Here is a 13,614-nt window from a genome sequence, read left to right as displayed (position 1 = left end):
TCACCCCTCAGCCTCCGATGCTCCAGGGAAAACAGCCCCAGCCTGTTCAGTCTCTCCCTACAGCTCAAATTCTCCAACCTTGGCAACATCCTTGTAAATCTTTTCTGAACCCTTTCAAGTTTCACAACATCTTTCCGATAGGAAGGAGACCAGAATTGCATGCAATATTCCAACAGTGGCCTAACCAATGTCCTGTACAGCTACAACATGACCTCCCAACCCCTGTACTCAATACTCTGACCAATAAAGGAAAGCATACCAAACGCCTTCTTCACTATCCTATCTACCTGCCACTCCACTTTCAAGGAGCTATGAACCTGCACTCCAAGGTCTCTTGTTTGTTCAGCAACACTCCCTGGGACCTTACCATTAAGTGCATAAGTCCTGCTAAGATTTGCTTTCCCAAAATGCAGCACCTCACATTTATCTGAATTAAATTCCATCTGCCACTTCTCAGCCCATTGGCCTATCTGGTCAAGATTCTGTTGTAATCTGAGGTAACCCTCTTCGCTGTCAACTACACCTCCACTTTTGGTGTCATCTGCAAACTTACTAACTGTACTTCTTATATCTCCAATGTCCCCTTGTAACTGCAGTCTCTGCCTGTTTGATTAACCAGGTGCTAGTTATTTCTCATATTGTATTTAATATAACTTTGTTTTCATTCTTTATACCAAAGTGCACAATTTCACATTTTTCCACTTGGCAGATCTCACTTTATCTATATCTTTTGTAGCTTCCTTATGTTCTGTTCATAACCTGAAAAATACTCATTTATGCCTACTTTGTGCTTTCAGCCAATCTTTTATCCATGTTAATGCACTAACCCCTACGCAATGAGCTTTTCTTCTTACAGTAATCTTTGATATGGCTCTTTATCAAATGCCTCTTTGATTGGAGAAAAGTTCTGTTATCATAGTCATACAGTTGTACAGCGCAGAAATAGATCCTTCAGCCCACTTCTCCATGCCAACCAGATATCCTAAATTACTCTAGTCCATTATCCAGCATTTGGCCCTATTACTCAAAGATTACCTGACTCCTGAAGTGAATACCATATGTCCAGATATTTTTTGTATTAAATTTTCTATTGTCCTTAAATATGGTATTTGACAAACTATTGAATTCTTTATAATGAAGAATATTTTAGAAATTCTTATTGTTTGAGTGGTGTTAACTTTGGTATTTCTTTTGAAATTAGAGCCATCATCTTGAAAGTGACTGTAGAACTTAATTCTAAAATTAAGAGTTAGAATCATTACAGCACAGTAGGAGACCTTTCAATCCGTCTTAAACATTCCCACCCACTGCAAGAGCAATTCTCGGATCCTACTCTTCAACCTTTCCCCATCACAAGCAATTTGTTTTCTTTTAAGGTGCCATCCAATCCCTTTTTGAAAACCACAATTGAATTTACTTTCATTACACTGAGACAGGATACTCTAAATTCAGACCAGTCACTGAATTCAAAATCATTTCCTCACCTCATCACTGCTTTCATTGCCAATCTCCTTACACTGGTGTCTACTGGTCCATGATTATTCTGCTTGGTGGCAGGAGAGTTTCTCTATCAATATTGTTTAGACCCTTCAAGATTTTTAAAAAAATCAAATCTCCTCTCAAACATCTCTCTTCTAAGGAGAATATCCCTAGTTTCTTTAATGTTCAGGCAAGAGAGCTGTGAAGGGGATATAAGAAGCCTACAAAGGGATAGGTTTAGTGAGTGGGCAATGAGCTGACAAATCAGTACAATGTGGAAAAATGGAAATTGTTCATTTTGGCAGAAGGAATAAAAAAGACAGATATCTGAATGGTAAAAGGTTTATAAAGCTCTGAGAGCGAGGGAGATCTGTGTATCCTAGTGAATCACAAAAAGTTTGTATGTAGATACAGTGAATAATCAGGAAAGTTTTATTGTGAGAGGAATTGAGTGCCAGAGTAGGGAAGTTATTCTCCAGTTATACAAGGTGTTAGTAGGATTGCATATGGAGTATTGTGTATGGTGCTTGTCACTGTACAGATGGAAGGATGCTATTGTGTTGGAAATGATTCACAGAAGGTTTACTAGACTAAAATCTGGAATGAGTAGATTGCCTTATGAGGAAGTATTAGACCGACTAGGCCTATATCCTCTGGATAGTCGGAGATGATTTAATTGGAAGGTATAAGATCCTGAGGAGACCTAACCAGGTGGATGTTGAAAGGGTGTCTCCTGTATTGTGAAGAATCTAGAATAAAAGGCCATTATTCAAATATAAGAGGGCACTTGTTTAAGACAGAGATGTAGAAAGATTTCTTTTCTCTTAAAGTCTTTAGAATTCCCTTTCTCAAAAGGCAATGATGCAGAATTTTTAAACATTTTGGAGGCAGAAGTAGATAGATTCTTAATGACCAAGGGGATAAATGTTTATTGGGGATATGCAGAAATGTAGAGTTCAGGTTAAGGCTAGATTGGCCATGATCTTATTGAATGGGGGAGCAGGCTCGAAGGGCTGAACGGTCTACTCTTGTTCCTTGTTCGTATGCTTATAACGTAACCTTGTGACTGACATCTCAGTCTGTTTGATCGTACCCAGAGTAAGTTACTTGCCACAAAGTTAGCTCCTACTGATGTTGTTCAAGGTGAACATCAGTAGACTCATGAAGGTGCCATTTCCTTGGATGCTTTGCTGTTGGGTAGCATGAGACCTGCACCTGAACATCCCACCACCGTCTCTGCTCGCCCCCCTACCCCCCACATCCCACCTCTGTCTCAATCACTATCACTGGGATCAGGAAATGGGAATCTCTGAAGCAAGCGTCTAAAAGTTTATTCACCTTTCCTGCACCGTTTCCTGAAGATTACACTGCAGTTTTAGTCAGTGTACATTCTCTCCCCATGTCCCTGGAACAGTGAGTACAGGATCAGTGTGTACTTTGTGTGACTCAAGCAGGGCACGTACAAGGGCTGGGATTCTGCACCCTTTCTGCTTTAACAGGGCCTCTTGCAGATTGCTTATCATTTCCGTGTTTGCCAAGCATTTTGGCAGAGTTTCTATTGCGATGGTTTACACAGCCAGTCTCCTGATTGTCACTGAGCAAGGTGATTTGTTGCTATGGAGCTCTGTCTCTTTGCTGGACAATTTTTAGCCTCAGCAGCATGTGACCCTCTTTTTTCCCTCGCTGGAGTGAAGCAAACTGTAAAACTCTGCTGTTTTCATTGCGCATCTTAATGGAAACAGCTGCACTGAGGTCTGAAGCAGCTAAAGGATGTAAAATGTGGCTCCCCCACTGCTCCCAGCCTGAAGAGTGTACCTCACCGAGATAGGCTCATCATGGAATTTTTAACCCGGCGAGACTTTCCCCTGCTTCAAATGAATTTTGAGAGCAGTGCTGGTCTGATGCAAGTCTGAAATAATGATCCCCTCTGTCTCTGACAGGAAGGGTGTTGTGAATAGCACATCCTGTTTGTGCTACAGCAGGCCCCTGTGCCTTCCTCTTTCATTACTTCACCTTCCGATTTCCTTCCCAAATCACTAACATTCTTTTGTTCTCTTTACAGCTCTGGGGTCTAATCAAACAGGGATACAAGTGTAAAGGTAAATAAGGACTTGCTTTTTGTTCTGGGCACCTATTGTGTTTGAATATAGGCGAAGGATGTTTTAGGGACATGGAGCTAAGGAACCTGGGCTCTTAAATTTTAGGCCTTAGGAGGCAATCAAATGAATGTGAACAGTTGGAGTTCTTATTGCAGGTGTCCATTCTTTTTTAAAAAAACTCATTTATGTGATGAGTAAAGAGATCATATCAACCATCGTAGCAAATTTTGTCATCCCTTCATGGGGATGTGGGCATCGCTGGCAAGGCAAACATTTATTGCCCATCCCTCACTGTTAAAATTGAGTGATTCCTAATCTTTTTCAGGAGACAGTCAAGTCAATCACATTGCTGTAAATCTTGAATTATATGTAAACCAGGTCAGATAAAAAGACAACAGAATTTATTCATCAAATTACTTTAGTGAACTTAGTTTCCCTTTCCATTCTTCTGCACTACTCAAGGAAGATACTTGACTTTTGCCATTATATTTTGAGGCAGTCGTCAAGAAACTTGGTTGTTGAAATAAGAACTCCAACTGTTCACATTCATTTGACTGCCTCCTAAGGCCTGAAACTTGGTTGCCCTTCAGTTTAGTTCACCCATCACAATCATTGTCCTGGGAGAGTCTACCCCATCGATGAAAGGGAATTGATGGATGCATGGTACTCACTCCCTGTACAATCAATAATATCTCCACATTGAATCAACATCACTAAGACACAGTCAGATGGTGGACATTGAATAGTTCTATCTCACTTTTAACTGCTGCATGTTTGGAAGATGGAAGATGATCCCAGTGCATGACAATTCATGCTAGTTATTTTACAACAGTGGCATCATAATTAACTAAAATGGGCAGCACAGTGGTTAGCACTGCTGCCTCACAGCGCCAGAGACCCAGGTTCAATTCCTGCCTCAGGCAACTGTCTGTCTGGAGTTTGCACATTCTCCCTGTGTCTGCGTGGGTTTCCTCCGGGTGCTCCGGTTTCTTCCCACAGCCTAAAAATGTGCAGGTTAGGTGAATTGGCCACGCTAAATTGCCCGTAGTGCTAGGTGAAGGGGTAAATGTAGGGGAATGGGTCTGGGTGGATTGCTCTTCAGAGGATCAGTGTGGACTTGTTGGGCCGAAGGGCCTGTTTCCACACTGTAAGTAATCTAATCTATTTTCCTAGCTTTTCCATTTGTGATTTTCACCCAATAGCTGAGCATTGTCACAACTGTCATTCAAAACAAAAATCCCAAATCAGTTGGTTTGTGTAAATGGAAACGATGCAGCCACCAAGGTGTGACATTCTGGTTGTGCTGACTTTGGCAGTTGAGTAGTGTTTTGGAAATTCTTATTTCTGCAGGTAGGTGAAAGTTGCAGTTTCCCTCAAGTCATCCTGTTGACTTGATGTGTTTTCAGTAATCAGAGAGATAGAGGGCTATCTAGTGGAAGTCCTTAGCTTCACAGCATGCTTTATCACAGTGGAACTCAAACATGAAGCTAGCATGCTTGCTGTCTAACACATATAAGCCGGGGGTGGCGTTAGCTTATCATGTATCCCTGGAAGCGTAAAACACAAATTAGTTTTTTTTTGCCCAAATTTAACTTTCTTTCAACTCACATCATACCTGAAGTCTGGGACACAATGCACAAGAAAGGGGTAATCAGCCCCTTATTACTCTGTGGCCACAGGAGATCACAGTTCAATTTTTTTTAAAGTGTTGTTGTATCGAGTTCCCTTGACACATTTCAGGTGCAACATTCCATGATTCCTGTAGGACTCAGTGTAATCAGATAGAAATTTTCCAGACAGCCATTGAACGTACATTCTCCGACACCTTTTAGCCTGTAGGCCCTTTCTCTTTAAAAAGAAAACATGCATTGTACTTAAAATGTCAATATACACAAGTAATTTGGGCATGTGATCCATTGTCATGCTAACATTGTTTGAGGATGATGTCTGTCAATCTGTGTAACACTGACCATTTTTGCTCTGCAGACTGTGGTGTGAATTGTCATAAGCAATGCAAAGACCTTTTAGTATTAGCATGCCAGAAGCTGCCCAAGAGCTCCTCCTTGGAGAGTGCTTCACCACCTCCACACTCACATGGCTCTCTGCCCAGCAGCCCAATGACACACTCCTATGGAAATGGTAGGAACACTCTTATGGTTCTTGGAATGTCAAATTGGGAATAATTAGAAAAGTGCATCTTTGTGATTCTTTTCCTGCCTCTCATTCCCACTTTGGGGGAATACATCGTGTTATTGTTCTAAATTATGCAGCCATGATCAATAGGCTGAACATATTATGACTTTTTAAAAATGTATTAATGGGACTGGGATCACACCAGATATAATACATTAAGTATTCAGCCACTAATAGTGATGTCCACTCTACTGTCACATATTAATGAGTCTAGTAACCTCTGCCCTTGCAGAAAGCTGTCAGAGACATGATGGGCAGAACAGCACGGGATCAGAACCTTTAGCCTCACAAAGCCCACGCTGACACATGCTACCATTCTAAACGAGAAGCCTTTTGCCTCCATGTGGCCTATAAACCTCTGTTCTCTGTCTGTTCATGTATCTGTCAAGATGCCTCTTAAATGTTGCTATTGTAACTGCTTCTACCAGTTCCATTCCAGGCACTTACCACCCTCTGTGTAAAAGACTTAACTCTCACATCTCCTTTTAAACTTTCCCCCTTTTATCTTAAACCTATGTTATTTCTATCCTGGGAAAAAGACTCCAATTATCCATTTTATCCATGCCTCTCCTAAGTTTGTGAACTTGTATTAGGTGGCTTCTCAGCCTCTGACACGCAAGTTCAAACAAACCAGGTTTGTCCAATCTCTCCTCATAGCTAATACCATCCAGATGAGACAAAATCCTGGCAAACTTTTTTTGTACCCTCTTCAAAGCCTCCACATCCCAACTATAATGTGGCGAGTAGAACTGTACACAATATTCCAAATGTAGTCTAACACAAGTTCTATCAGCTGCAACATAACTTATCAATTTTTATACATTATGCCTTGAGTAGTCCCTTTCTGTGCTATAACCATTCAATGTTTCCATTCTCGCAGATGCAGCAAGTCTTTTCCCACTCTTCAGCCTGGTTTTTCTCCCAACTCTTTCATGGCCAATCCATTTGTGGGCATCCAGCTAGGCCACTCTAAAACAATGGCAGGTTCACGAGTGTGACCTGGTAATATTTTCCCCCCACCAACTCCCCCAACCAACCTTCTGCCCCCACCCTGGTCTCAATCCCATTAAAAATTAATGAGGGTTCCTCTGCAGTGTCATGATTCTCAAGCTAAGATTCAAAATCAGCCGAAGGAAAGTCAGCAAATGCATTGTAACCAGAATCAATTCTAACTCCTTTCTGAATTTTAATTTTTTTCTGGATTATAGAATGATCTTAGAATCTAATTAAACAAAAGTACGTCAATCGGAAAACAATGCAGATGCAAACTTTCAGCCAAAATATAAGACCAGTCATAAACCATTATAAAGCAATCATAAAAATTGTTTTATTTATCAAAACACTGATGCCCAATGTTTCTGCTCCTAGAATAGTGCACTAAAATGATGGTAATAATGTTGGAGAAGTGCTCATAGAATTTCTAGAAAACTGGAATAATGGATTTTCAGATTAGAGAGGTTGCAATGTGATAGTTCAAACTGAGCATCTGATAGCATATTGTACATACAATTTTATTCTCTGTTTAGGCCGTGAGTAATTATATTCGTGGAACAATACTGCAGACATATAGGGTGCTTTTAGTGGGGCTTGTGGCAAAGTGGTAGTGTCCCTGCCTCTGAGGCAGAACATTTGGGTTCAAATCTTACTTGCTCCACAGGTGCATCATAACAGGTTGATTAGAAAACAGGCTCAGGGTGCCTTTAAGGCATTTTGTGGTGTAGTGGCAATGTTCCTAATCTGGGTCAGCAGATCCAGGTTCAAGTCCCACCTAGCCCAACATTGTCCCATAACACGTCCACGCAGGTTGATTGAAAATACGTTTTTTTTTTAAACAAGGCTTCTTTGGAAAGTGACTCTTGGGTATTTCACTCAGACTGTCTGTCAGAACAGTTTTGCAATAGTTTCACTTCACTGGTTATATCTTGAGCCTGCTTTCAGCACTCTGGAAGGATTACAACATTAAGGAGTAAACCTAATTTTCATAATCACTTTGAGCCTATTAGTGGAACAATCTACGATGGACATTCCTTTCCTATTCAGTCATTGAACTGGACAGCAGTTTGATTGGACAGTTTCCAACATACATCCCAGGAAAATATCTTAAAATTCAAGGAAATGAGATCATTCCACTATGTTTTTGGATGGTATTAGGGCAAAATGGGTGTTTTATCCCTTAGCAGATTAATTCTGAGTATGGTATTAGAAATTTATCAAAGCTATCCACATATCCTCCACATTTGCCCAATTTTCAGCAAACAGTTCCTGCTATGCAACCAGTTTTCATGTGAATCATACTTCTTTTCTCATGTTTGTCAACTTGTTTTACTGTTATTAAAACTGTGTCAACCCGTAGTAGAATAAAATATGTCGTTCTTACAGTGATGGCCATCCATTCAAAGTGGCTCGCTCTGGTGAAGTCTACTGCATTCTCCAACAGTTTAGTGGCACATCTTGCATTTTTACAATGCTGCAGACCATACATCTAGGAGAAAGTGAGGACTGCAGATGCTGGAGATCAGAGCTTAAAAATGTGTTGCTGGAAAAGCGCAGCAGGTCAGGAAGCATCAAAGGAACAGGAGAATCGACGTTTCGGGCTTATGCACTTTTCCAGCAACACATTTTTAAGCTGCAGACCATACATCCTCAATGAATGTTTTCTTTATAAAAATAAATGGAAAAGCTTTTTCACCCAGAAAATGGTGGGGCCTGGAATGTGCTGCCTAGGAGGATAGCTGAGGTGGGAAACCTCAAAAATATACTTTGGTGAGCATTTGAAGTTTCATAAATTTCAAGGCTGTAGGCCTGTTACGGGAAAGTTAGACCGGTGTACTTAGTAGCAGATTTGATTTGGCCATACAGACGAGGGCCTCTTCGTACAAGATTCTAGGATCTTCCTTAAATTGTAGTCACTATTGGAACTCAGGAAACATACCCAATAAGCACACAAACTCCCCCACAAACAGGAGAGTGGTGACTGTCTGTGTGGAGTTTGCATATTCTCCCCGTGTCTGCATGGGTTTCCTCTGGGTGCTCCGGTTTCCTCCCATAGTCCAAAGATGTACAGATCAGGTGAATTGGCCATGCTAAATTGCCCCATAGTGTAGGTCAATTAGTCAGAGGGAAATGGGTCTGAGTGAGTTACTCTTCGGAGGGTCGGTGTGGACTGGTTGGGCCAAAGGCCTGTTTCCAAACTGTAGGGAATCTCATCTAAAATAATCTTGCTCGCAATGCTGATTAAAGGATAAATATTGGTCTGGAACTCCTGTGGTGCATTGATTGTCTTAGACATGTACAGCATAGAAATAGACCCTTCAGTCCAATTTGTCCATGCCAACCAGATTTCCTAAACTGAGCAAGGTGGCTCAGTGGTTAGCACTGTTGCCTCACAGCGCCAAGGACCTGGATTTGATTCCCACCTCAGGTGACTGTCTGTGTGGAGTTTGCACATTCTCCCCGTGCCTACGTAGATTTCCTTCCAGAGTCCAAAGATGTGCAGGTTAGATGAATTGGCCATATTAAATTGCCCATAGCGTTTGGTGCATTAGTCTGCGGTAAACTTAGGGTAGGGGAATGGGTCTGGGTAGGTTACTCTTCAGAGGGTTGGTGTGGACTTGTTGGGGCAAATGGCCTGTTTCCACACTGTAGATAATCTAATCTAGTCCCATTTGCCAGAATTTGGCCCATATCCTTCTCACCCCTTCATCTTCATAAATCCATCCAGCTGCTTTTAAATGTTGTAAATGTACAAGCCTCCACCATTCTGTCCCAGAAAGACTGAGTTCATGTCCCACCTGCTGCATTTTATATAATGCTTGATGAAAGATTCAGCAGCAATGTGAATGGTTGAGTGAAAATATGTTAGAGCTAACTCATCTGCTCTTCTCAGAAACAGTGCCACGGGATCTTTTGTGTCAATCTGAGAAGGTTTTTTTTGTTTTGATTTGATTTACTGTCACATATACCAAGATACAGTGATAGGTATTGCTTTGTGTGCTAACTAGACAAATCACATGTTAGGTGCTATATCAGGGTAATAGAACAGGATGAGAATATAGTGTTACAGCTACAGAGGAGGTGCAGAGAAAGATCAACTCTAATATATGAGAGGCATTCATAAGTTTGATAACTGTGGGGAAGAAGCTGTTCGTCAATCTGTTGGTATGTGTTTTCAAACTTTTGTATCTTCTGCCTGATGGAAGAGTATAACCATGAGAGGAGGTGTACTTGATTATGTTGGCTGCTTTCCCCTGGCAGCGTGAAGGGAGGGGAAGTCATGTTCTCCAATTTAATGTTCAGTCCGAAAGCTGGCAGCAATGGCAGTGCAGCACTCCTTTGACATTAGAGTTAAGTGACATTGAAAATCTTCATTGACAATGTCCTAAAGGAGGATTTGACCCCACAATCTTGTCCCTCTAAGCCAGGGATGGTGCTAAGTTGATACTGCATTTAATACAACTTTGCAAGAGTTGAAATTTCTCTAATGCCCTGACCAATATGTTTGTTTGCTGTCCGGATATAATAAGCTTGTGCTTTCATGGGTGCAGAGGTTCTCTTAAACTTCTGAAGTGGGAGATACTGGAACTGTGTAAGCAGAATACAGTAATTTATATTGTGTTGGAGAAACACAGATATCTTCTAACTAGTCTCTGTTCAGAGATGTTACTATACATATTGAGCAGATGATACTTGAATGGGTGCCTCCTGACTCAGAGGTAGGGACACTACCACTATGCCACAAAAGAATGCTATTTCCAGGGCTTTTGGACATTTTCAATCACAGACATGTTGACATGTTATGGTACACTCCTGGATCAGGAGGGACAAACAACTGCAGCAAAATAGCTCTTAATGTCACTTTATACATATTTCTCACCAAGCTGTTCAGAGATGTTAGTACAGATAGGACTTAAACCCAAGCCTCTAGGTGCAGAAACAGAGACACTATGACAATGGTTAGGATGCTGCTTCTGCTCTTAATTGAAGTTACAGTAGATTATTGACATCAATCCATGTTAATGTATTTTAATGTATTTAAATATTTCTGTCAATGGTGAACTTCCAACTCTGGTCTCTTGCATATTCTCGATTTCTTTGCTTCCTCTATTGTGATCATTTCTTCAGTTGCACAAACCTGACAATCTGAAATTTTGTAAGTTCTCTGCCACTCGATCGCTTTCTTCCTTGAAGATGCTTTTTTGCTTTGACCAAACATTTCCTTGTCTGACCTTATGTTGCCTCATGTTACTTGATGCCAGGTTTTGTTTGATTATATTCTTCTGAAGCACCTTTGAAGGTTTTATGTTAAAGGTATGGTGGCTCAGTGATTGGCACTGCTGCCTCACAGCACCAGGGTCCCAGGTTCGATTCCAGCCTCGGGCGACTGGCTATGTGGAGTTTGTACATTCCCCTCTAATGTTGCTGTCATACTACAGATGCTGTTTTATGATTGCTACCCACTTTATATCTCTGTTACATTTGCAAAACAGGTCTCTATTCACACATAAAATCCCTGCAATGTGGAAGTATGTCATTCAGTCCATCAAGTCCACACCAACCCTCTGAAGAGCATCACAAACAGACCCACTGCCCCTACTCTATCCTTACACATCCCCTAGCCAATCCACCTATAGCCTGCACATCTTTGGACTGTGGGAGGAAACCCACACAGACACAGGGAGAATGTGCAAACACAGTCACCTGAGAATGGAATTGAACCCAGGTTCCTGGTGTAAGGCCACCAAGCAACCCACCTACAGTCACACAGGATCATAGATTGACATCTGAATGTCAGAACAGGTGGCCCATTGCAAACTTTAAAAATAAACAGATAGCTGTGCCAGTATTATGGAGCCCTGCTGAATTTTAGGGAGAATTAATCTTTGAGAAGATACTTGCAAGCGTTTCAGGCAATAAAGCACTTTTATTGTCTCGATAATGTTCCACAGTATGTAGATTATCTTGTATCTGTATTTAATGAGTCATTATCAACTTGTTATTACTCATATTCATTGTTATTTTGTGAGGGTGCTCATTGAGACACGATTATTGCTTATAAGGAACTTGTTTCATGTTTCCACCAGTGTACATGTGAGAAAAATTGCTCTCCTTTTAACATTAGTCATTACAAGATTCCATTCAGCCCATTGAGCCCTTGCCAGCTGTCTAGTAAATACTCTACTGGCCCAGTTTCCCTGTACTTTGAGGAGGTTATTTCCAAATGTGCATCCAATTTCCTTTCCAGTTCATTGATCACCTCTGCATCCACCACCCTGAAAGGCAACAGCACTCAGTGCATTTGAAGTTCTTTCTCACATTCCCTCTGCATCTCTTACAGAGAACCTTAAATCTGCCTCCCCTGGTTTTTATATTTCTCTTGCCTGCTGTTGAACTCTCAGTTCAGGATAAATAAATTACTCACAATTAGTTTACTTCATGCCTCTTGATATTTCAGCTAAGGATTGTTTCCCTCTCAATCTCCAACTTTCAAAGTGGATTTTGGCTTTTCCCTGTTAATAGTTTCAATCTGTATGTTTTCTTCACTTCACTTGCAGCTCAAGATGGAGCAGTGTTCAATTTCCCCCAAAGTAGCAGAAACCAGGCTGTTGATGGCAGGTCAATCACACTAATGACGGGCTCAGCTCAGAAGATTTCCGTACGCTTACAGAGAGCTACAGCCAGCCAGGCCACACAGACAGAGCCCCTGTGGCATGAGAGTGGGTGGGCTGCTGGCGACTCAGGCTCACACACCTTCCCAAAAATGAAGTCAAAATTTCAAGGAAAAGAGGGAAAGGACAGGGGCTTTGCCAAGTGGGAAAATGAGAAGCCCAGTATGTGTGCCAAAACAGAGGAGGAACATGAGCCACTGCAGAATGGGACCGATACAGATGAAGAGCAGTGAACGTGCATTACTCAAGGTAAAACATCAAAAACTCTCAATGCAGCCCAAAGTGGTATCGGAGTGAATAACTGGCCAGCGCTACTAAATTTATGATGTTACGGTTATTGTAGTTTATTTAACCATTGTGTAACTGCTTTGTGTTCTTGTCTATTTGTCCGTTTTCATAAAGTACATCATTTCCAAACCTCTATCTGGCAAGTATCATTAAAATGATAAATCATTTGTATAAAATGGCATAACTCTTGCTCCTTCACTTGTTTAATCTATCAAAATCTCTCAAACTTCACCAGTGTATGCCCACCACATCTCAACTCCATCATACCTGATTGCATCATCTGGCAGCTGGTCAGATCTCATGCACAAATCCCATAGTCCTGGAACAGCAAAGAATTACATTTCAACATGCAAATTAAGAATATCGTGGTGGGCACCTACAACTTCAACAAGAAACCCACAAGCAACTCAGCAAATGTCAGCAATCAAATCATGATGAACCTGGAAAATAGTTCCAAATTAACTGGAAAGTTTCTATGGCTGCCAACTTTTTCTATTCAGGTTTTTGGAAGTTAATCATTGTGTAAAACTTGAAGCACAGCATTACCTCATATTTTTGGGGTAACTTGTCTGTGAAAGAGAAACAATTGCAATTATTACATTCAAGAGGATACTTACAGCACATTACACGTATCAAATAAAACTTTAAATGTGGCTGTCAGTTTTAGAATATTCCACATTTAGTCATTTAGCAGTACAAAGCTTGAGCACTGATGAAAAAGGACATTTTATTCTTGCACTCATCAATTTGCAATAATGCTAATCAAGGAAGAAACTAACATTTACACTGAACAAGAGGAGAACGCTGATTGATTGGCAAGTGAACCACATTTGCTAGGAGTCTTTCCATACAGTCAACATGCCTGGTTTAAATTTAAATAAAGTCTGGCA

At 41.0% G+C, this 13,614-nt stretch overlaps 1 protein-coding gene across 1 annotated transcript in view; it reads left to right on the top strand.

The window, feature by feature from the left end:
• The window catches only part of rasgrp3 (RAS guanyl releasing protein 3 (calcium and DAG-regulated)), a 139,748-nt gene extending 126,895 nt beyond the window's left edge, over positions 1–12,853 (top strand). Inside the window, exons 14-16 of the mRNA XM_072580503.1 lie at positions 3,542–3,578; positions 5,565–5,717; positions 12,323–12,853. Of these exons, the coding sequence (XP_072436604.1) occupies positions 3,542–3,578; positions 5,565–5,717; positions 12,323–12,669 (537 nt within the window). The 3' untranslated portion in view covers positions 12,670–12,853. The remainder of the gene's footprint in view (positions 1–3,541; positions 3,579–5,564; positions 5,718–12,322) is intronic.
• The last annotated feature ends 761 nt before the right edge of the window (positions 12,854–13,614 follow it).

The sequence above is a fragment of the Chiloscyllium punctatum genome, chromosome 11, assembly GCF_047496795.1.
Source record: "Chiloscyllium punctatum isolate Juve2018m chromosome 11, sChiPun1.3, whole genome shotgun sequence".
Taxonomy (NCBI): domain Eukaryota; kingdom Metazoa; phylum Chordata; class Chondrichthyes; order Orectolobiformes; family Hemiscylliidae; genus Chiloscyllium; species Chiloscyllium punctatum.
The sequence above is the reverse complement of the archived record's forward strand: the minus strand, read 5'-3'. Positions and strand labels throughout refer to the sequence as shown.